Raw genomic sequence first — 21,980 nt, 5'->3', positions numbered from 1 at the left:
CCAAATTTTCCATGGTGTCATTTCCTTCTGTATAAAGGATCATTTCCTTTAAAATGTGTCATAGTACAAGTCTGGTATGAAATCTCACAGTTTTTGTCTAAAATGATCTTTATTTCACCTTTATTTTTGAGGGACATCTTCTCTAGATATGGAATTGTAACTTTTTATGTACGTCCGTATTTTGAAGATGTTACTCCATTATCTTCTGGTTTGCATAGTGTCTAATAAGAAGTCTTTTACAATTCTCATTTGTGTTCCTCTGCACATGTGCCTTTTTTTTCTTTCTATTTTCTGGTTGTTCACAATTTTCTCTTTACCTCTGTTTCTCAGCAATTTAATACCGGTGTTTCTTTCTTTTTTTAATATTTACTCTGCTGGAGTACATTTTGCTTCTTGGATCTGTAGTTTCATCAAATTTTGAAAATTTTGGTCATCATTTCTGCAAATATTTTTCTGTCCCCCTCTTCTTTTATTCTAGGACTCTAATTATATGTATGTTAGATATCTCGGTATTGTTCTGTAAGTCATTCATGCTCTGTTTTATCATTTTCAGTTATTTTTCTCTTTGTGCTTCATTTAATTATTTTCTAATACTATGTTTGCAAGTTCACTATCTATTCTTCTGAAGTGACCAATCTGCTAATTCCACCCAGTGCATATTTTTATTTCAGAAATTATATTTCGCTTTTCTTTGAGTTCTATGTGATTCTTTTTTTAATTTTCCTTTTTTTCTCCTCATCCTTTTTATATGTTTCTTTGCTTTCATAAGTATGTGAGCATATTTATAAGTGCCATGTTAAGGTTCTTATTTATCTACTAACTGCCTCACCTCTGTCATTTCGGGGTCTGCTTCTATTGCTTAATTTTTCTTCTAGTTACAGGTTATATTTTCCTGCTTCTTTGCATGCTTGGTATATGCTTGTTGAATGCTGGGGGCATTTTGAGTTTACATTCTTGTTGCTATATTTTATTGTATTCTTTTAAAAAATGTTGGGTTTTGTTTTGGTATGAAGTTAAGTTACTTCACACCAGAAGGACTCAGTAAGATCATTTCAAACCTTATTTTTAAGCCTTGTTAGAGTGAATCAAGAGCAGTCTTTAATCTAGGACTAAGTTAGCCCCACTACTAGGGCCATGCCCTTCTGAGGGCTCTATGCAGTGCTCTATGTGTGACAAAGTCTTCTCACTCTGCTGGTCAGGAGATAAACCATTCTGAGTCCTGTATGACCACCAGGACTTCTTTTGTATACTCATTTCTCGCACTTATTTCCCTGGATTTTGATAGTTTATTCACATGAGTATGCAAATCAGTACTCAGGTAAAGATTTTAAAGCACCCATTTACAGATGTCCAAGGCTCTTTCTGTATGCAGCTCCTTCCTTTTTGGTACTCTGCTCTGCAAATTTTAGCCATCTTGGCTTTTCCTGAACTCCACTTTCTGTCTCCTCAACTTGAGAAGTTGCTGTTTGGCTTCTCCCTCCTTGTGCTGCAGCTTGGAAACTGCCTCCAGGAAGAAACTAGGCAATTATAAGGTCACATAGTTTGTCATCTTCCTATGCTGCCTATTTTCCAATGCCTAAAAACCATGACTTTATACATTTTGTCTAGCTGTCTTTTTGTCATTTGAGAGGACACATATTCCCCTACCATGGCCAAAAAAAGAGGTTCTAATTCCATGTATTTTATGTATAAGTATCATTCTTAATATTATTTTACTTTCTTACCTTTATTTTCCTTGTTTTTAATATTCTAATAAACACAGTTTTGTTTTTATATAACAGTACTTATTTCACCAATTAAATATTTACCATATGAGGGAGACTATGAAAAGAAGAAACATAAGTTCTAATCCTGAAATTTCACCTTCATTAACACTAGTTACTTTCAAGTTCCCTTAGAATTTAGTATGTATGTATGTGTGTATATATAGACATATACTTTCACCAGCTATAAAAAACAAACGAAAACTCACTGAATTCTTCTACTCAATTTGGGATTGAGAGAGAGTAGTGGAAGTGAATAAACAATAAGAAATTCCTTCTCAGTACCTAAGTAATCAACATAATCAATGTACTGTATATAATATATATCTTCAACTTCTTAGCATACTGACTTTCTGGCATTGTTATTAAGGAAAACGGAACATTTCTTAAGAAAATCCTGAGTTAAGTTTTAGAATGGAATGCTTGTTTCTTTCTTTGAATACAGCAGAATGCTTTGGTATACTATGTTAAGGTTGAAAAGATACTAGGAATTGGAAGGTGTTGTGTTTTCTCAAATATATTGTGAGCAAAGCCTCTAATATTTGTGACCAAATCCTTTTTTGTTGTTGTTTACCATTTCACAATTGCCGTGTTGTGAAATAGTCCATGCTTTTAATTTCTTAGACTGTAAAATTAATACTGTGTAGTATTTGTCATACAGCATTGAGTACAATACCACACACAATTAGGTGCTCAATACTGCTTTGTGATGAGCATAATAATAATTACTTTCTAAACAAGGTCTACCAATCTCTATGGAGTGGAGACTATGATGGGCATTTGAAACTAATGTCACACATATATCTGAGTAATGAGATACATGCCTACATTTGTGTCCTTACGTTTTCATTTTGAATTTCTTTACGTTACTTTTCTCTTTCTCTCTCTCTCTCCTTTTTTTTTGGTCACAGTATTGTATAATTTTATCTAGAAAAAAGGAAAATGCATTTTTTTATCCCACTCTATTATTAACCTTTCATATCTTATGTTAAAAATTTGGCTTATGCTTTGTTTTCTCTGTTGGGATTAGTTACGTAAAGTCGGAGTTTGTCTTTTGCTATAAACCTACATCATAACATTAAATAATTCTTTAATATTTTCATAAACACATGCAGCAAACAAATCCAGTTATCCTTCACAAGATTCTTTTTTTAAGAACTATTTTTTAAAAAAATAGAACTTAATTGAGGTTGTGCACATTAGGATATGAAAAATTTATAGTAAATTTTATTGTGAAATTTCAGTTATGTCCTATGGATGAGTTCCTAAGAAAACAACTCAAGAACTTATTTTCCAAACATGTCAGTTCAGATTCATTAAAAGAAACAAGGGGACTATCAATGAAGAAAAGACCTATTCTCTAATCCAGTGTGCAAGTCCCTAGTCTTAAACATGAAATGTTTTTAAGTTAAATCTTGCTAATATTAAATTAAGCTAAAATTTAAGATGCCACTAAAATGATTTATCTTTTATGCTAGATTCATGGATCATAGTTTATTTTAAACCACGAGCTAGTAACTGTCTTCATACACTAGGCAAAACTCTGTTAACTTAGATACTTCTTTGAAATTCTGGGCATGAATTCTTAAAGAAATGCATGGCTTGCAAATTTAACTTTAAAAAATCCTCGTGATTTCAAGTGTTGACAGATTTCCTAGTAGACGAAGCTTGTCTACTCAGTAACAAACAAACAAACAAAAAACATAGGGAAAAAAGTTGGAGCAATGCTGAATTAAAGGAGGAGAAAATACATGCCCTGCCACACTCCCAAATCACTGCAGCAAGATGTGAAGGATGTGTGAAATGACAAATCCCTGTCCAATGCACAGGAAGAATATAAATACTGCTCTGAAATCACCACAGTGATGTTCTATTTGCTAGAATTTTCTGTTTAGGTGAACCCAGGAAAACCTCACCTCACTTACAAATCCAAAAAAAAAAATGAACCAAAAAGAAATTCTGTTGTTTTACTGTATGCGACACCCTCCTCTTGTTTTTCCTTTTTCTTAGCCATAACATATTCATTGACTATTAGACATATTCATTGACTATTAGAATAGTTAAGTATTGTTGAGAAGTTTGTCTAACAATTTTTTTTTAATTCTTAAAAAAGGAAATATCAAAACATATATTGCATGGAGGATACCAGAAAGGGTTTCCATTCTGGAGTCAACCAGACCTGGGTCTGAGCCCTAGTTTTGTTTGAATCCTGGGTTTGACTTTAGTTGCATGACCTTGCACATTTTTTAAACTTCTCTGAGCTTCAGTCTTTTGCTTTGTGAAATGGAGATAACATGGACCCACAGTTTGAAGGTTAAATGAAATAACCTAAGTCACTGAAGTCACTAGCAAAATATTTGACAACGTAGGTAGTTGTAAAATTTGGGTCAATTTTCTCCTCCCTTTTCTTGATGGGGATACCTGTTCTGGCATGGAAGGAAGGTTGCATTTTGAACTGGAAGTCTTGGGTTTGATTTTTCACTTTTTAATTTATTAGACAATTCACTTGACCTTTCTGAATACATATTAGCTAATTTTTTCTGAAAATATATACTGGTTATATCCTATGAGAAAAATACATGAAAATGTAGACTTTAAAATGTTAAATAAGGGCAAGGTATTATTATTATTATAAATTAACGTATCTGAGTCAAAAATATATACAGATATAGTATTCAGGTTTCTATGAATCTGTTCTTCAGGGACTCAAAGAACTACACTGTTATCTTATTCTAAAATGTTACCGTAAAAATTGTCTTTGGTCAGTTTCTTCAAGGGCATATTCATTGGAAGTATCTCATAATAAGTTTCAAGATGTCCTCAGAATGCAGAGGTTACGAATGAGTGTACTGGAATTGGACTCCAGGATACTTGACTTTGCATTTCTATTCAAGCTGCAATTTGACTTTTGCTATCTTGGTTCTCCATATCATTCAGATGCCTTAATTCATTATGGAAATTGATGCTGAGTGTTTACCCCATGCCAGACTACCATTCCTCTTTACATATACAAATGTAAGTCACCTTTGGAAAAATTAAGACCTAGGTCCTACTACATTTCAAACAATAACTAATACTTTAGAAATTTTTAGAACCTTCTCTCAGTTGATAATGTTACAGAAAGTAAACTGAGGCAGAGGAATTACCCCATGTCACTGATAAGAATCCTCATCAAAGTTCTGCTCTCAAATGAAGTGACATTCTGACTCAAATGTATAGCTTCATATGCATCAAAGTTAGGGGATCACCAGAGAAAATAATTTTCAAAATCTAATTTAATTCATTGAATACAACCAGGAACCAAAGAGAATGAAAGATGTCAAGGAAAAGAGAAAATATACCTCAACCAGTAATAGGTTTCGTTTCCTACTAGGAAAAAAAAATTAACGTTCAGTAAAATTTGAAAAGAGAATGAGGCCAATTCATTTTGATCCTGTGGCAATACTTTGAAGCTTACTTTTTAACCTAGTCTATTTTACATTTCCAGATGTTATGAAAGGCAATGTATACAGAAAGCAGTACCAACGGGGATTTGGGTATTTCATTTTCCCCACTGCAGTGATGATTTGGGTCTTACTTTTTCTGAAAGCATCTTTAAAGAATTCTTCAAGCTGTCTGGAGAATGCTGGCTTGCAGAATTAAGCAGTAGGTCTGCATGGGTTGCTATAAGAGGTTGTAGTTGATTGATGTTGCTGAGAACTTCTTTTGCTTTGGCTGTGTTTTCAGGTGAATAGTAAATAAACTGGTATCCAGTACTGCAACAACAAAGATAAAGGCAAGTTACACAACGAGCGGAAAGACTTTTCAGCACTTAGTACCAGATGGCGAATGATAAACAGAACTCCAAATAGCATTACTTCCTATTGAACGGATAAGAGCTATTCTAAGAGATTATGATATCCAAAGAGTGTTTAAAGTCAAATGACCAAGATATTTTGTAAGACTAGTTGAAATAAATCCAGTCCTCGCTCAATCACTAGGAAGATTCTTCATGATTACATATGTCAAGTATTAGTATTCAAAACAAATTAGTATTAATATTATTAAAAATTATTAGTGAACTTGAGGTCACACAGTACAGAGAGAAAAGTATGAGCCTTTATATTTAGGCCAATATGAATATAGATCCTGGCTCTACCACTTACTAGCTGGGTGATCTTGGGCGGCCTTTACCTTCCTCATCAGGAAAGTGGGGATAATTATGCAAACAGTTCTAAGAGGTGGGTAAGATTGGTTATCATTCATGTGAAATGCCTGACACAGAGCAAGCATTTAATAATTACTGTGTATATTTTTCCCCATGATACTTAGGGCAGGGGGCATACATTTTAATAGCTGAGAAATGGGGAGAATATAAATTAATGCCAAGTGGGCATATGGAGAATTTTATTGGATAGAAAAGAGACATGACGGCATAAAAATTCCCTTATGCTATCTTTTTCATCACCTTTTTTGTTCCCCTTGTGGTTTCTCATTTGACTTGTAAAAATACCTAAAATTGATGACAAATGAAAGAATGACTGACTTTTATAGTCATCATTTAGGAGTTGGTCAAGCATGTTACGGATGTAAGAATTCGTGGAATGAAGGAGTCTTTGGCCAGTTTTATTAGGAAAAACAAAGGAGGCATTCCAGCAGGGAAAGAAGTGAAACAGCAGAACATCAGCCAAAGAAAAAGAAGAGAGTGGCCATGGATGGTGCATTTACGCAGTGGGTGCAACACTTGGTCATATCCCTTTATATCCAATCATCAACGCTTTTTTCATAGCATCTTTGAAACCAAGTCCCCCCAAAACAAAGTTTCCTTACCGAGAACTTTGTTTATGATTAATTATTAATCAATTATAATTTATGATTAATGTCTCTACCCAAAACTTTATTCCCTTTCTTGTCTCCTCTGACCTCAGTCTTGTGCTCGTTGACCAGTCAGACGACTAAAACTGCTGTTGTCAATATCATCATTAACTTACAAACTCAGGTTGTTTCTCCAGGGCAGGATGAGCTAACAGGACCCCAAGCCATGGCCACCTGGTCTGAGAATCATAAACCAGTTATCCTGACTCCCCAGACTACGATTAAGGATTAAGGACTATCACAAGAGGATGATTAATCCCGACCCCCTTTTTTTACCCTTTAAAAAAAAATCTCCAACTCAAAGACCAAGTTGGAGTGGACCTGAGGCTTGCCTCCCCCTCCCTTGCTTGGTGACCTGCAATAAATCTTCACTTTGCTCTCAGAGTTTGGCTTTCTGAACCGTGGGCACATAAGCCCTTTGCTGGGTTTCACCTTGCAACCTGTGATGAGTATTTACTGAATATTTTCTTTATGTTTACCAGCTAAATTATTAACATTCCCATAATTCCATTTCTTATTTTGAAATATTAGCATCCAATAAGACACATTAACATCTAGAAAGCACTCTCCCCTTGCCTTGACACTAATGATTTTCAGGGCAAAGTATCGGTTTCTTCAGGAAGACAATATAATAAATATTTCTATTATTTAATTTATTTTTTCACAATTATTTTTAAAAATGACCTTGGTGCTTGGACTATTCAGGAGATAGGACAAGAAGTTGATGAATGAGGGATACAAGTGTCTAAAAGCTAAGAAACACATTGCTATCCTGTGACACTGATGAGAACTCACTCAATTCTGTACTTGTAGATTTTTTTAAATTTCAGAAGCAGGAGCTTACAAATAAAACATACCACTTATTTTAATGCAAACTGAAGCAGATGACAAGTAACAATGGCGAGGAGGAGAAGGAAAACAATAGTCCAGGCCAATTATCGCTGTCTCTTCCTGGCTCATCTGATCTGTGGGACTGTGCTGAAGCCTTTAACAAAAATCATGAACTGGGATGTCCCCCTAATCATCTGTACTCAGACTGGATACAAAATTCAATCCACTGCAGTCTTTAGTAAATCAAACAACTCCATGTTATTTCCGCAAAGAAAATGATTATCTAAAGATACTGACACATACACACTACTGTATACAAAATAGATAATCAACAAGGACCTACTGTATAGCACAGGGAACTATACTCAGTATTTTGTAATAACCTACAAGGGAAAAGAATATGAACAAAATATATATGTGTGTGTGTGTGTGTGTGTGTGTAACTGAATCACTTTGCTGTACACCTGAAACTAACACAACATTGTAAATCAATTATACTTCAATACAAAATAAATGAATAAAGATATTGATGTGTCACCAGGGTGGGGATGATATTTAATACCCAGCAGTTTTTACAGCTGAGAATAGGACTTACTAAGGACTAGACAGAGAAAGCAGCCTGTGAGGGCTGCTCTGTGGTCCCTCTTCACTGATCTGCTCTTCTGTTCTTATAATTTGCTTTCTGGTTTCATCATATGGGGATGGATAGGCCTCTCATGGCTTAGCTCTGGGAAAGCTAGAGCTCTCAAGGCCAGTGTGGTTCTCCCTCCTTCTCTCCACAGATCTGTCCTCTTTCTGAGTGTGTCATTCCTGGCCTCTCACCTGTTTACTCCTATGCCCTCTTTTTGACTCCTCTATACATATTTCCTACTCTGCAAATTCCCTGAGTCTCCTCTCCATTGGAGGAAATACACTGCCAAGATTTATTTCTTACATCTTCTTTCCTTACACCCTAGTTCAGTGGTGCTCAAATTTTAATAGGCGTAAGATTCACTCGGGGATGAGGTCAGGGCCTGGGTATTTTTAATAAAGACTGCAGGTGCCCTGGCGACACCAAGAGATTCTGCTGTAGTAGGTTGTAGTCTTCGTAACAAGCATCTCAGGAAATCCTGATGCAGGAGGACAGCTGAGCACTTTTAGAAATACCCTCTGCACTGTTTTGACTGTGAGTTGCCCTCTACACCTCTGATCACACTACACAGTGACTCTGATAAAAGTTCCTTATTCTAAGTTTCTTATCCTTAACTCATTCTCATTTTCATAATGCCTTCTATAAGGCTACTTTTGCACTCCATCTTTTTTTTTTTTTTTTACAATTCTGTTCATTATTAGTCATCTATTTATTTATTTAAATTGAAGTATAGTTGATCTACAATGTTGTGTTAATTTCCGCTGTACAGCAAAGTGATTCATTACACATATGTATATTCTTTTTCATACTCTTTTCCATTATGGTTTATTACAGGATATTGAAAATAGTTCCTGTGCTATACAGTAGGACCTTGTTTTTTACCCATTCTATATATACTAGTTTGCATCTGGTAACCCCAAACTCCCACTCCATCCCTCCCCCACCCCACTTCTGCCTTGGCAACTACAAGTCTGTTCTCTAGGTCTATGAGTCTGTTTCTGTTGTGCTTCATCTTTATATACAGCACAAAATGCTTTGGTTCACTTCTCATTACCAGTGTTGCCCCCATCATCCTTTCATCTTTTCCCTCCCAATATACTCTCCACCCTCTTCTTCTCCTTCCCCAATACATTCTTCAGTCACCATCATGGGACCGAACCATAACTCCTGGCCCCCTGTTCCTGAGTCAGTTTCTATTTGAGAAGAGTTACGTAGCAGGCATTGGTTCTCCTGGTTAAGCCTTTTCACGATGAGCATCTTACCTACAGAGGCTGAAAGATTCATTTTCCACAATAAGAGCCAATGTTGGTGTCCAGGATGAAACAGTATGGTATGGAAAAAAAAAACCCACCACCCACAAAATAATTTTAAGTATACATACATTTCGTCTATGTATTCAGTGCCTTACTCTTTAAACATGTCATATATTTGAACAGTTAGAGCTTCTTAAATAGAAAGTTATGAGTATAATTTAATTATTGAGATAAAAAGAATATTGCTAAACTCTGTTTTATAGTGGTCTGAAATTTAAACTGAACCCAAACACTTGAATCAACTATCAATCAGGCAAAAGCAGAAGAAAGACAAAATATTTGCTTGAACAAAGAATATTTTATAGGAGGTAAATAATATAGCAAATCACAGATAATAAAAATTGAAATTATTGTCATAATATTTTTATATTGATGAAACAGTGAATGAAAGTATATATGTATGTCAATATATACACTTTAATATATATATTTAAATTATTTAATATCCAGTTAATTAGCATATACACATAGCCATACTCATATGCTCATGTGCATATTGTTACTACTAGAGGTATCATTTTTGAGATATTTCACATAGTGAAATAATATTCATATTCACAAACTCTAGTTGATAACCGAAATATGATTAAAACAATGATATATGTTCTTGTGTGTATATCCCACCTCAGTCACTTCTTGCTGGTCCTCCTTATGTCTCCTCTAGTGTTCCTTTCTTTTATCTACATGTCCTTCCTAAGTACTCTCATTTAATCTTGTGGTTTAAAAACCTCAGTTACGCTAATGATTTTTGAATTTCTTCATCTCCAGCCTAGACTTTTCCCTGAACTCCATTAAAAGCAAAAGCTCTCCTCTTGACAGTTGCAACTTATCATGTTCCAAACTGAGCTCCTGATCTGCTCCCCATTCTCTACAACCAGCTCCTTCTACCCTCTTCCCCATCATAGTTCACACCAAGTTCATCTGATGTGGCCAATATCTCTTCTCTTCCTCTCCTAATTTTTGCCCAATTTTTCAGAAAATTCTGCCTTTTTTTTCCAAACATATGCAGAATCCAACCACGTATTTCCACACTCACTGCAACCATGCTGGTGCAAGCCACCGTCATCTACTGCCAGGATTATTACAGTAGCCTCAAACTGGTCTCCCACCTCTGTCCATACTCTGAGACATTGAAATCCTTGACGTGTGCTTAGCTGGATGTGGGTGGGAAGCAGGCAAGGAGAGAGAAATAAAGCAGTTCTTTCTTAGTCCCCTGCCCACACCCCAAATCCAAGGACTTGCTCCACCATTTATCTGTGCCTTCCTTCTCCCAGGCCACTCCTTAACCCATTTGCTCAACCAAGCTACTATTTTGGCAAATGGAGTCATGGAAAAATACAGATGAGAGATGATGGGGAGGAAGGAGGGGAAAGGGAAGGAAAACAGAGGGAGGTGGGGCATGGGCAGATTAGGGTTGATGAGCTCAGGAAAAAAATGCTATGGAGTGATGTGCCTCACTCCACAGCAGAAATAAATCTCCAGAGAAAAATCTAAGGACTATTTCCACTTCTATTTTTTTTCCTCTACTCAAGCACTACTTGTAAAAATAACGATTTCTTGAATCCAGAGGGAGGGACAGATGTGCTTTCAGTTCTGAGAAGAAAACCATGTGGATAATAAATGAAAATTTACAGCTTAGTGCACTTGAATATACCCTTCTGGCTTCACAGGGTTTAACAATATGCTTCATGAAACTGTAGAAGGTAAAAAAACATACAGCTCTGCTTAGAAAAAAAAACTTAAAGAAAACCAGTATTTGTTTTGTTTACCTCCTATGGATTTCACTTGTATAAACTGAGTTAATTAATTAGTTAATTAATCTAAACTTAAATTGATGTTTGTCTCAGAAACTACTCTTTCTAAAAATATTGGTTTCTTGGAAATTTTAGAATCAGCATTTTGAACAAAGCTTGACTCTCTTGTTTATTAGCTCTGTGACAGGTAATGCTAATTAAAGGGGAAAAACCTAAAATTCATTTCATTTCGGCTCAACTTGCCCTCAAAGGAAATTTTCCTATTGGCTCTGGTCACACTGCCTCCTATGATCACACCACTTTTCAGCTTGAAAGTTCTTACCTGCGATTTTTTTGACCATTAGAACTAATATATATATATATATATATATATATATAAAATCCTTTCCTTCGTCCTATTCTTGCTCTAACAAAAGGTTCCCAGACACTATTATATGACAAAGTCCAATTAGTTTTCACTTCCTTCCATGGCCTATTCCCATTTATCCTTGGTTTCACTTGCCCTGATTTCCTCTGCCAACTTCCAAGAGTCTGGTAGATCTATTTCTGCCTAGCTTGGCTTCTGGTATTTTCAGGCTCACTTCTCTGTGCAGATGTGATGGAGTAACACCCAAACCAGGTCCCCTGATTCCCTCCCATCCAAAAAATTTCTCAACTCCATCCTGGACTTCATTCATTCATACATCTAATTAAAGTACAGAGTAAGATAAGGTCTAAGAATAGAAACCATTCCCAAATACACTGCAAGGTAAATGTTCCCCTAACTGCAAATGGGCCTGAGGGATATTTTTAGAGGTGATGGAAATGTCCTAAAATTGGCGTGTGATGAGGATCACATAACTCTATAAATTAACTAACATTCACTGAACCATACACTTAAAAAAATAGGTCAATTGCACATTATTCTACACAAGTAGAGAGTAGAATGCTGGTTCCCAGGGTCTGGGGGTGTGGGAAATGGGCAGATATTGGTCAAGAGGTACAAAGTTTCATTTACCCAAGATGTATATATTCTGGAGATCTAATGTACAGTCTGGTGACTAACAGTGAGGTATTAATGGTAACTATGTGAGATGATGGATAGGCTGATTACCTTGATTGTGATGTTGATTTCATAATGTATACATATATCAAAACATCAAGTTATACACCTTGAATATATAAAACTTTTATTTGTCAATTATACCTCAATAAAGCTGCAGGAAACAAGTAAGTGTTCCCAGCATATGATATTGTAGTGCTGGTGATTATGATTCTGATAATCATGATTCTGGGATAAGAATACAGGGAAACAGAAGGTATATTTAGGACCCATTTCATTTTTTCCCTGTTAAATCTGATATTTTTTATGGAGGGTCTCTAAAAAAGCCAATAATTTATTATAAAGCCAATAATTTATTATAAATTATTATTATAAAGTCAATAATTTATTATAAATTTATTATAAAGCCAATAATATATTATAATACTTGGATTATTAATGTAGAATTTACATTAATAACCCAAGTATCTCTCTCTCTCTCTCTCTCTCATTTTAATAGCTAATAATTATTGGATCTATAATATGGGCCTAGAATTATGCTAATTTCTTTTCAGTGATTATTTTATTTAGTCATGAGAACAACTCTCTGAACAACAAATATTATTCCATTATATAGATTTAGGAATTGAAGACTCAGTAGGTTAAGTAACTTGATCTAGAACATACAACTACTATAAATGGTAGAACCAGGATTCAAATGCAGGTCTTTATTAATACACAGTTTGAACTCTTAATTGTGTTTTACTATTTTATGAACATGGTATAGATCCATCTGAGATTTGAAAAAATTACAATCCCATAACTAACACAGGAAACATCTTTTATTTAGTAAAATAATGGTAGGTACAGCATATAAATATTAAAACAAAATATAATTGAAGAAGTTCTCATCTTCTAATTAAAACAAAGCTCATTAGAGAAGATGTATGATTCCATTTTACAACACAGATTAGACATAAGAAAGAATTTGAAAATCATCTCACCATAAATTGCTTGCAACAAATATTTAACGACTGCTATTCAGTCAATGCACTGAGAAAAGCAAAAGGCTGGAGTTAGCCAGCAAGATAATCACGGGATGAGTGTGATGACACTTGTCCTCTAAGTGCTACAGCCAGGGCTGGTAGCAGAGAAGAAGAAAAAGGGGGATAAATAGCTGCTTCCCACAAGTCCTTGCGAATCTAAGGCTCTATATGGTTAATATATGCAAAAATCGCCCAGGTAGCCATAGTTTCAGGGTTTGTTTACTAACCACTCAGTACTATAGCTCTTTACGTTCCCGAGAGCTCAGACCTTCATTTAAAAGCAATGTAAAAGGATGTCACATTGCATCCAAATTTCCTAGGCATTTTGTTGTTGGAGATTTTTTTTCATGATACCTAGTTTTCCATATTTGCTGGAAGTAGAAGGGGCAAAAGGGTTTTACAAAGACATTTCTCTTATTCTACAACTAGGAGAGATAGAAAACAAAAAGGAAAGTCCTAAAGGAAATAGAACTCTGTATCTATCTCTACCACTCTAAGTTAACTTGTTACCCTTTCCAAAACGTTCACCAATACCTGTCCTCTGTGTATACATAATTTCTTTTCTTTTTTTTTTTTTTTTTTTTTTGCGGTACGCGGGCCTCTCACTGCTGTGGCCTCTCCCGTCGCGGAGCACAGGCTCCGGACGCGCAGGCTCAGCGGCTATGGCTCACGGGCCCAGCCGCTCCGCGGCATGTGGGATCTTCCCGGACCGAGGCACGAACCGGCGTCCCCTGCATCGGCAGGCGGACTCTCAACCACTGCGCCACCAGGGAAGCCCCATAATTGCTTGTTTTATTACAAGTACCTTTTTATATACACCTCTAGATAACCTCATAATCCACATACTAATTTAAATGACTACATAGTGTTCCACTTCAGTGATGCAGAATAAGCTTGCTTAATCATTCATTCAAGATGTTTCTAAAATTTTACCATTATGAATAGAATCTCTGAATACCTGAAATATTTTCTTTTTTAAAAATTATTTTTATTATATATAATTCCTAAATAAGTGGTTTTCCTGGGGTGTATTTAGGAAAGCTGTAGATAGAGAATAAGGCCGGAGTCTTAAAAATATTTTACTATTTTCTTTAGCAGATTAAAATAGTAACTGATCTGAGTGAAAATTACCACATCAATTCATTCATTCTTTTTTGTAGTACAGATAAAGTAATTTACTTTGAAAATTATATTCTCATAAAGGCCCAGAAAGGGTCAAATGCATCAACTTTTAAAAAATTTCTATCTGGTGGGTAGCAAAAATCAATTCTTAGAAAGGTTATCCGTAAACTAACATCATTCATTCATTAACAGCATACACATTTCGTGTTGAAAATCTATTGAATGTATGAGGATGAATGCATATAGAAGACCTTGAGACTGGGTACCGAAGTCTGATTTTCCAGCTCTGTTATTAGCTGTATGGGCGATTCAGTCTCTGCAACTCATTATTCTCATTGGTAAAATAAATAGGGGAATTTGTAATCTGAGATTCCCTGTAAGTTCTAAGATCTAAACGATTCTTTAATGCAAAAAAAGGCAGACTCAAATAACTTTCTTGTTTCCCCAAACTTCTTTTCATATTGAATATAGACAACTGATCTTATTAAGTAAACATGGTAAACACATGGTGTATTTCCTGTATTCCCTTTCCTCGTGAATTTTCCATTTACCCAGTTATATTAACCAGAAACCTGAGTCCTTCAACCCTGCTCAGTCCCTCGAGTCCTCATCCAATTGGATTTAAATCCTGTAAAAATTTCCTTAAATCTTCTTCAACTCCTTACTCACCCATCTCCTCTCACCAGCACTATTATGATAGCCTAATTGTGTGCCCTTAGTTCTCTCCACATAGTAACTCAAAATGCGCCTCTGATCATGTTAATACCCAGATAAGAACCTGTCAATGAGTCCTCTTAGCCTAACCTAGCCTATAGGATGAGAAGCCAGGACTTGACACAGCAAACAAGGGTCCTTCAGATTTGGTTCCCATCCTTTAAGCCTTCTCTCTCTCTCTCTCATTCTCTCTGTCTGTCTCTCTGCCTCTCTCTCTTTCTCCCGGCTGCTCTATGTTGCTGGAGTTCCTAAGCCAGGGTGCAGTGAATGGTACCACCCTGCCCAGGTGTGCTGCACAGAAGCCTGGGAGTCTTCCTAGACAGCCCTGGATTTTTACCTCCTACTCCAAACAGACAAAGTCCAAACAATTGCCAAGTCCTTTAAAATATCTCTGTAACTGATCCCCTTCTCTACATCTGTGCTTAAACCACCCTAAGCCAACCCACCTGTCTTCAGCAGAAGCACTGCAATAACTACTTACTTACGCAAGCCTCTTGACAGGGAAGAAGACGTTGGAATAGCTTAGGCAAGGTCCCATCTAATAAAGATTCTGCAATGACACTATTTTTTCTCACGTCACACAAGCTGATTGTGTGATTTTCCCATGACATAAATCCCATGTGTACATTTTTTTAAGTTAGTACTTTCACTATAATCTTGCAAAGAATGAGATACTCTAGAGTTAGTTTCTAAAGCTCTGGAAAATACAGCACTTTTAAAATTTTCTGGCAGTATATTTGTAGATGACTATCCTTTCTGCTGTTTGCTGCCTCTAGAATGATGGATATTAAATATCTAAGCTCATAGAGAGCTTTAAAGAACATGCTGAAAATTACTCATCATTTAATCTGAGTACACAAGGTCTTCCTTGGATTAAAAGCATACTAGTTAAGATGACATAACTATGTCACGATTCCAAATATCTTTTTAGTTTATAGTGAAGAAGAAATGCAACTCCTGATTTACAGAAAATAAGTCCTCAAACCATATATTCTTTTCATATTTAGTTTTTTAAGCAGAAAACAATGTTTCTATAGTTCGCCATAGATTCCACATTTTTAACTCCTAATATTCCTATTGATTAACTTTTTCTTCTGAGCTAAAACCAGAAGTCATATCTTCATAATTGTGTGAAATTAAAACATTTAATTGTAAAGTCAAATTATCCAAATTATCTTCCTGAGAGTGATGATACACTTAATATGTCTTTCCTCAAAAATCTCAAGATTGTAACCATTCTTTCTAACAATCTAATGATTTCAACGGAAATCAGCCACATCCACAGTGCAGATAAGGAAACTAAAGGGTAAAAGCTCAGTGGTTTTCTGACATCACACAGTTAAGATTATGTGTTTTATCATTTTCAGACAATGTTCTCTTTACCGAATTTATTATCACTCTAAATTCTAGGATCATTTAGCAAACTTGTTTTCATTTACAATTAAAGTCATTTTCTTGAAAGGGAAGATTCAATTTTTTTTTTTTTTTTTTTGCGTTACGCGGACCTCTCATTGTTGTGGCCTCTCCCATTGCGGAGCACAGGCTCCGGACGCGCAGGCTCAGCGGCCATGGCTCACGGGCCCAGCCGCTCCGCAGCACGTGGGATCTTCCCGGAACGGGGCACGAACCCGTGTGCCCTGCGTCGGCAGGCGGACTCTCAACCACTTTCCAGGGAAGCCCGAAAGATTCAATTTTTAAGCAGTTTGAACTGTTACACTTGACACAGTGCTTCTTGCTTCAGATTATACTTTGCTTCACAAGCTTTTGGGTAGGTGATTGGAAGAATGTTGCCAACTTTTAAACGTTAAAGTCACCACTGCATTACTAATATTGAACCGGATTTTAGGTTGGCTGTTTTTATAAAAATCATCAGCTTTCCTCTTTCAGAACACATAAAAGAATATTTTCACTTCCTAGTGAGGTGCAAGCAAACACAGACATTCTAATAGCTGACAAATGGCTGTCTGAAAGCCTACAAGACATTTTCCGCAAATGCCCCTATGTTTCTGTCACCTAGTTACAACACAGTGATCTCTTTAGGCAGACCAATTTGTTCATCCTCTTACTCCTCTGACAGACAATGCTTTCACTTCTTTTATTTACTTCTTCATATACTTAGTCATTCAAGGAACACTTATCAAGTTAGTTCCTGACACAGTTAGTTACAGACACAGTCCATGCCCCCAGAGTACACAGTCTAGAGGCGTAGAGAGGCAATGAGGTATGTTTGTACATGGGAGGCGAAAAGCAGATGTGGCCTGGCCAAGGAGTCGGAGAAGACTTCAGGAAAAAAAAAAAACTTCAAAGCAGACCTGAAACTGAAGAACTTCGGTCTGGTTCACCGTGGAGGGTGGAATGAGAGGAGAAGATGATGGTGTGAGTGGAGAAAGATGAAGCTGGAGAAAAAGTCAGGGTCAGATGACACATGAATATCTTATGCACCTTGTGCTTTTATTCTCCAGGCAAGAGGCAGCTATGAACTGTTTAACATGATGAAATCACAAGATTGTATTTGCCTCTTAAGAGATATTATTCCAACCAAGATGAGGAAAACGGATGAGATGAGAGCCAGCCTGGAGGATGAAGACTGATTAAGAGATTTGGCAGTAGGATGTTTAAAAAATAGTGATTCTACGGGTTAGGATTATCCTAAACCAAATTGATTATTGAAATGAACGAATTCCTGAGATATAAGAAGGTAGAAGTGATGGAACTGATTTTTTTTTTTCTGGGAAGTGGAAGCAAGGGAAGAAAAGTAGTCAAGGATTTTCAAGCTTCAAAGTTGAACATCTAGATGGATGTGGTGTCTTAATTAAGAAAAACAATCCCCAAGAGAAGTTTGAGGATAAGGGGATGAGAGATGACTGAATGTGTCGACTTTGAGGTGTTTGGATGATACCATCAACGTGGAGCTGTCTACTAAATGGTGGTAACTACATGTCTGAATCTCAAGAACCATGCCTGGGCTTAGCACAGAGATGGTGTACGAAGCCTAGTACTTAAGAATATGCGGGCACAAGGACTTCCTGTATAGCACAGGGAACTATATTCAATATCTTGTAATAACCTATAATGGAAAAGAATCTGAGAAAGAATATATATGTCTATATATACATATATATGCGTATATATGTATAACTGAATCACTTTGCTGTATGCCTGAAACACTGTAAATCAGCTATACTTCAATAAAAAAATTTTAAAAAGAATAAGTGGGCAATTATGCACATTAATAGAACTTTTTTGGAAGGCAGTATGACAGCATCTCTAAAGTGTAACCACTTCAACTAAGAAATTCCACTTTTAGGAATTTTATCAAAAAGAAACACAAATTTGCAAAAACAGAAGAATAAGGGTTTACCTTGCAAACACACAGTTATAACAAATAATAGGAATTAACTAAATGCCCATCAATATTGTATTGGTTAGATAATTCTGCTACATTCAATCAATAAAACCCTACTTAGCTTTTAGAAAAAAAAATGAGATCTAAATGTATTGCAATTAAAGGTTGTCAGAACATTTTTTTGAGTAAAAAAATACTTGTTTACATATTTTATATAAGTAATAGCTAATATATATTAAGCCCTCATTATGTGCCAGGTACCATTATAAATGTTTGGTGTATATGAAGTCACAAAATCTTCAGAACAATCTATGAGGTAAAGCAATAATATTTCTGTGTCACGAGTGAGGAAACTACGGTACAGAGGGGTGAGGTAATTTGGCTAATGTCACAATGCCAGTAAGTGCCTAAACCAGGATTCAAATCCATACAAGGTGTAGAATCTGAATTATCTGAGATGAGAGTTTCTGCCTTGCCCCAGAATGGAGGCCAGAAAAAGTAAACTGAATTATAGGAAAGTCAAGAACATGACATTCCTATAACCTGAGCTTCTGTCGACAAAGAGTCCTGATCACTGAAAACTCAAAGAGTTGGATAGCTAGAAAAAACTGCGTAGGGAAATGCATTAAGCTGTTCAGATTGCTTTACTCTGGGGAAGGAGAATGGAAAAGGCAGACTTTTCACTTTATGTGCTTCTTTATTCTTTGAATTTGTGTGCTAGAAGCAAATATTGGTTTTTTGTATAGTTAAAAAGAGAATGAAGCAGGAGAAGTTCTGCATTACAAATTCATTTAGGATCATATGCAACTTAGCGAGAATCCTTTCATTCCTTTATATTACATTTAGTTTAATGCTTTGCAAGTGTCATCATTTAGTTTGTAAAGTATGTCCAAGACTCAGCAGGGCTATTTAATTGAAGTATTTTATTCTCTCCTGACTCCACGCTATAGATGTTGTAAGAGCTAAAACCCACCTATTCTTGAAAATTTGTTGTGCACAGGGGGCTGCACAGAGAAAAGTGCACATTGATGAGAAAAACCTGGTACACAGTTTTGGCAGACCTAGTGTTGTATTTGCTCAAACATGAACCGAGCTGAAATCTAAGAGTGGCCAAGGAGAAACTGACTCACCGGAACAAGAAAATATACCTCCAATGAATCAAGTTATAATCAACACAAAAATTAAATTGCTATCTCCTTGGAAATGATATGTTGTCAACTACTGGACACAGTTCAAAAGAAAAAAAAAGGAACGAACAGGGCTTTTATTCACACTTCTTATTTCTACAGCGTCTGTATGATTTTATTATACTTTTAAAATTTCTTTATTTTTTTGTGCTATAAAGTGTTTTTTCCAAAAAGGAAAAAAGTATTTGAAAGTGAACAGGAGATGAGTTTTAGCTATAACTTGTAAGACTGATTATTAAATATAGTAGCTTTGTTGCATTGGGCATGACTTCCAAAAACCAAAAACACATAAGGATTTTCAAATGGAGAGCACTCAATTTATATACTTTGAAGAATTAGTCATTTTAAGCCATTTTGAATTTTTAAATTTATAATAGAAAAAAACATAAGATGTAGATTACATGTGGAAAAACAAACTGGAAGAGACTGTACCAATATGATCCCAGTAACTGTCTTGTTGAGGAAGGACATTATGGGTGATTTTAACCTCCTACTTTTGACTTTTCTACATTTGCCAATAAACATATTTACAAAATTCGAAAACTGTCAATAGAAAGCAATATATTAAAAATATATATCACTAAAAGATAAAAAATATTTCTGTTTAAAAGATATATGACATGAGACATGGATTTATACAGAGTTATGATCTCAGATTCTAAACTGCTCTACCAGTGAGTGACAAGATAAATTTCTGAGAAAAACCCAGTGATCAAGGTAGAGACATGGAAAGACCTCCAAGCAGGGGAAAAGAATTGGCTCTCAAAAATCAAATCATGGATGCAGTCTTATTGCTTTCAATGAATACATTTGAATCACTCATTCCCTTTCATAAAAGAAATGAAAATCTTTGTCTTAAGCATGAAAGTGAAGGGTTTGAAAACAAATATACTTGTAACTGCTGCCTAGTCTGCTCATATGTTACTGGAGAAAGTACATAAAAAGAAGAGTTGGAAAACTCTGACCATTTTGCTTAGATATCTCAGCTTTATACCACTAATGAAAAATGTTAATTTATGTTTTAAACCCCGCCCCCCCCAATTAAGCAGTGGTTAGTGATACTGTCTGATGAATATATTTCAGAGGTAGTGGTATGATTTTGCATCCAGTTCTCCCATTTCTGTTTTATTGGATTCTTGCTACACTATAGGCTACAGAGAACTTCCTTCCCTGATGCGGTATTTCTCCTTTTACTCAAGAAACTTCCTATTTATAATAGAGAATTGGGAAACTTCTATTCATATTTCTCCTTACAATAATAAGGAAAATTTTCCTTAGAAATTGTAGAACAATTGTGACTGTATAACCCTTGATCTCATAAAAAAGTAAGGCTGGTTTGTTTAACTCTTTGTATTGCTTTACTTTCCTTCGGAAAATTCCCCCAAATTCTAGTACGACTCAAGTGTTGTAAGCTCAAGGACCACCTATAACACTTCTACTGGTAAATTTTAGTTTGTTTTCCTTATGATTTTTCCAAATGATTTTTTTCTCTTTTCCATTTGAAATTTTGGGGTAGTCAATCTTGATTATGGGACCAGATAGAGTGGGTGGGAGGTATGGAGGGAAAACCAGTAGATACTCAAGGCAGGCATTTGACATTAGGATCTCTTGCAGGGAGTCAGCTCTGAGTTTGTCCCTAATGAACAGGTAGATCATAAGGAATTAATATTCTCCAGGAGTGAACACTGCCCCTCATTGGCTTTTCTTCTTTACAAAGACTCTTGGTTTTCATGAGGTGCCTCTCTATCTCAGTGAAAGGGCTGTGCTGTCAGGTCATAATCTTACTCAGCGAAAGTTCTGGCTTAATCTGAGGTTCCTGCTAAATCACAAATGATCAAAGCCCGCAAAGTATGTGTTGTTGTGGTAGATTTTCCCTTTCTTTTATGAAATACTGGAAGTAAAGAATTGATTCATACTTTGAGGGAGGAGTCCACAAGCTTTCAAATAGTGCCTAGGTAAATCACCAAATCCAGAAACACATAAGTGTTTGATGAACAAGTGAATACATGGGAAAACGTATATATATTTATATATATATGTGTAAAACTGAATCACTTTGCTGTACACCTGAAACTACTACAACATTGTAAATCAACTATACTCCAATAAAAAATTTTTAAATGATTAAAATGGTAAATTTATATGTCACATATATTTTACTACAACAAAAAAAGCTTAAAAAAATTTAAAAAACAAACAAAAAAAGCCCCAAATAATGTATGAGTAATTAGGGTTTTGGTTCTCCTAGAAAAGTCTCATGTCTAAAGCATGAAAAGCTCTATAATATGCTCGGTTTTATTCATCCATGATTACTCAGGCCCAAGTTTTCCCAAATCAAAACTCTTACAGCTTTATCCCCATCTTTGGCTCCATTTTGTAACAATTTAATGAGTTGGGG

At 35.7% G+C, this 21,980-nt stretch overlaps 1 protein-coding gene across 10 annotated transcripts in view; it reads right to left on the bottom strand.

Annotated features, from left to right (window-relative positions):
* INPP4B (inositol polyphosphate-4-phosphatase type II B) overlaps window positions 1-21,980 on the bottom strand; it is a 718,440-nt gene that overhangs the window by 135,367 nt on the left and 561,093 nt on the right. For all 10 annotated transcript variants that reach the window (XM_067736786.1, XM_067736785.1, XM_067736789.1 and 7 more), the window contains one exon: window positions 5,341-5,518. In XM_067736786.1, the coding sequence (XP_067592887.1) occupies window positions 5,341-5,518 (178 nt within the window). The remainder of the gene's footprint in view (window positions 1-5,340; window positions 5,519-21,980) is intronic.

The sequence above is a fragment of the Pseudorca crassidens genome, chromosome 4 (genome assembly GCF_039906515.1).
Source record: "Pseudorca crassidens isolate mPseCra1 chromosome 4, mPseCra1.hap1, whole genome shotgun sequence".
Classification (NCBI taxonomy): domain Eukaryota; kingdom Metazoa; phylum Chordata; class Mammalia; order Artiodactyla; family Delphinidae; genus Pseudorca; species Pseudorca crassidens.
This window is presented reverse-complemented; position numbering and strand designations above follow the sequence as displayed.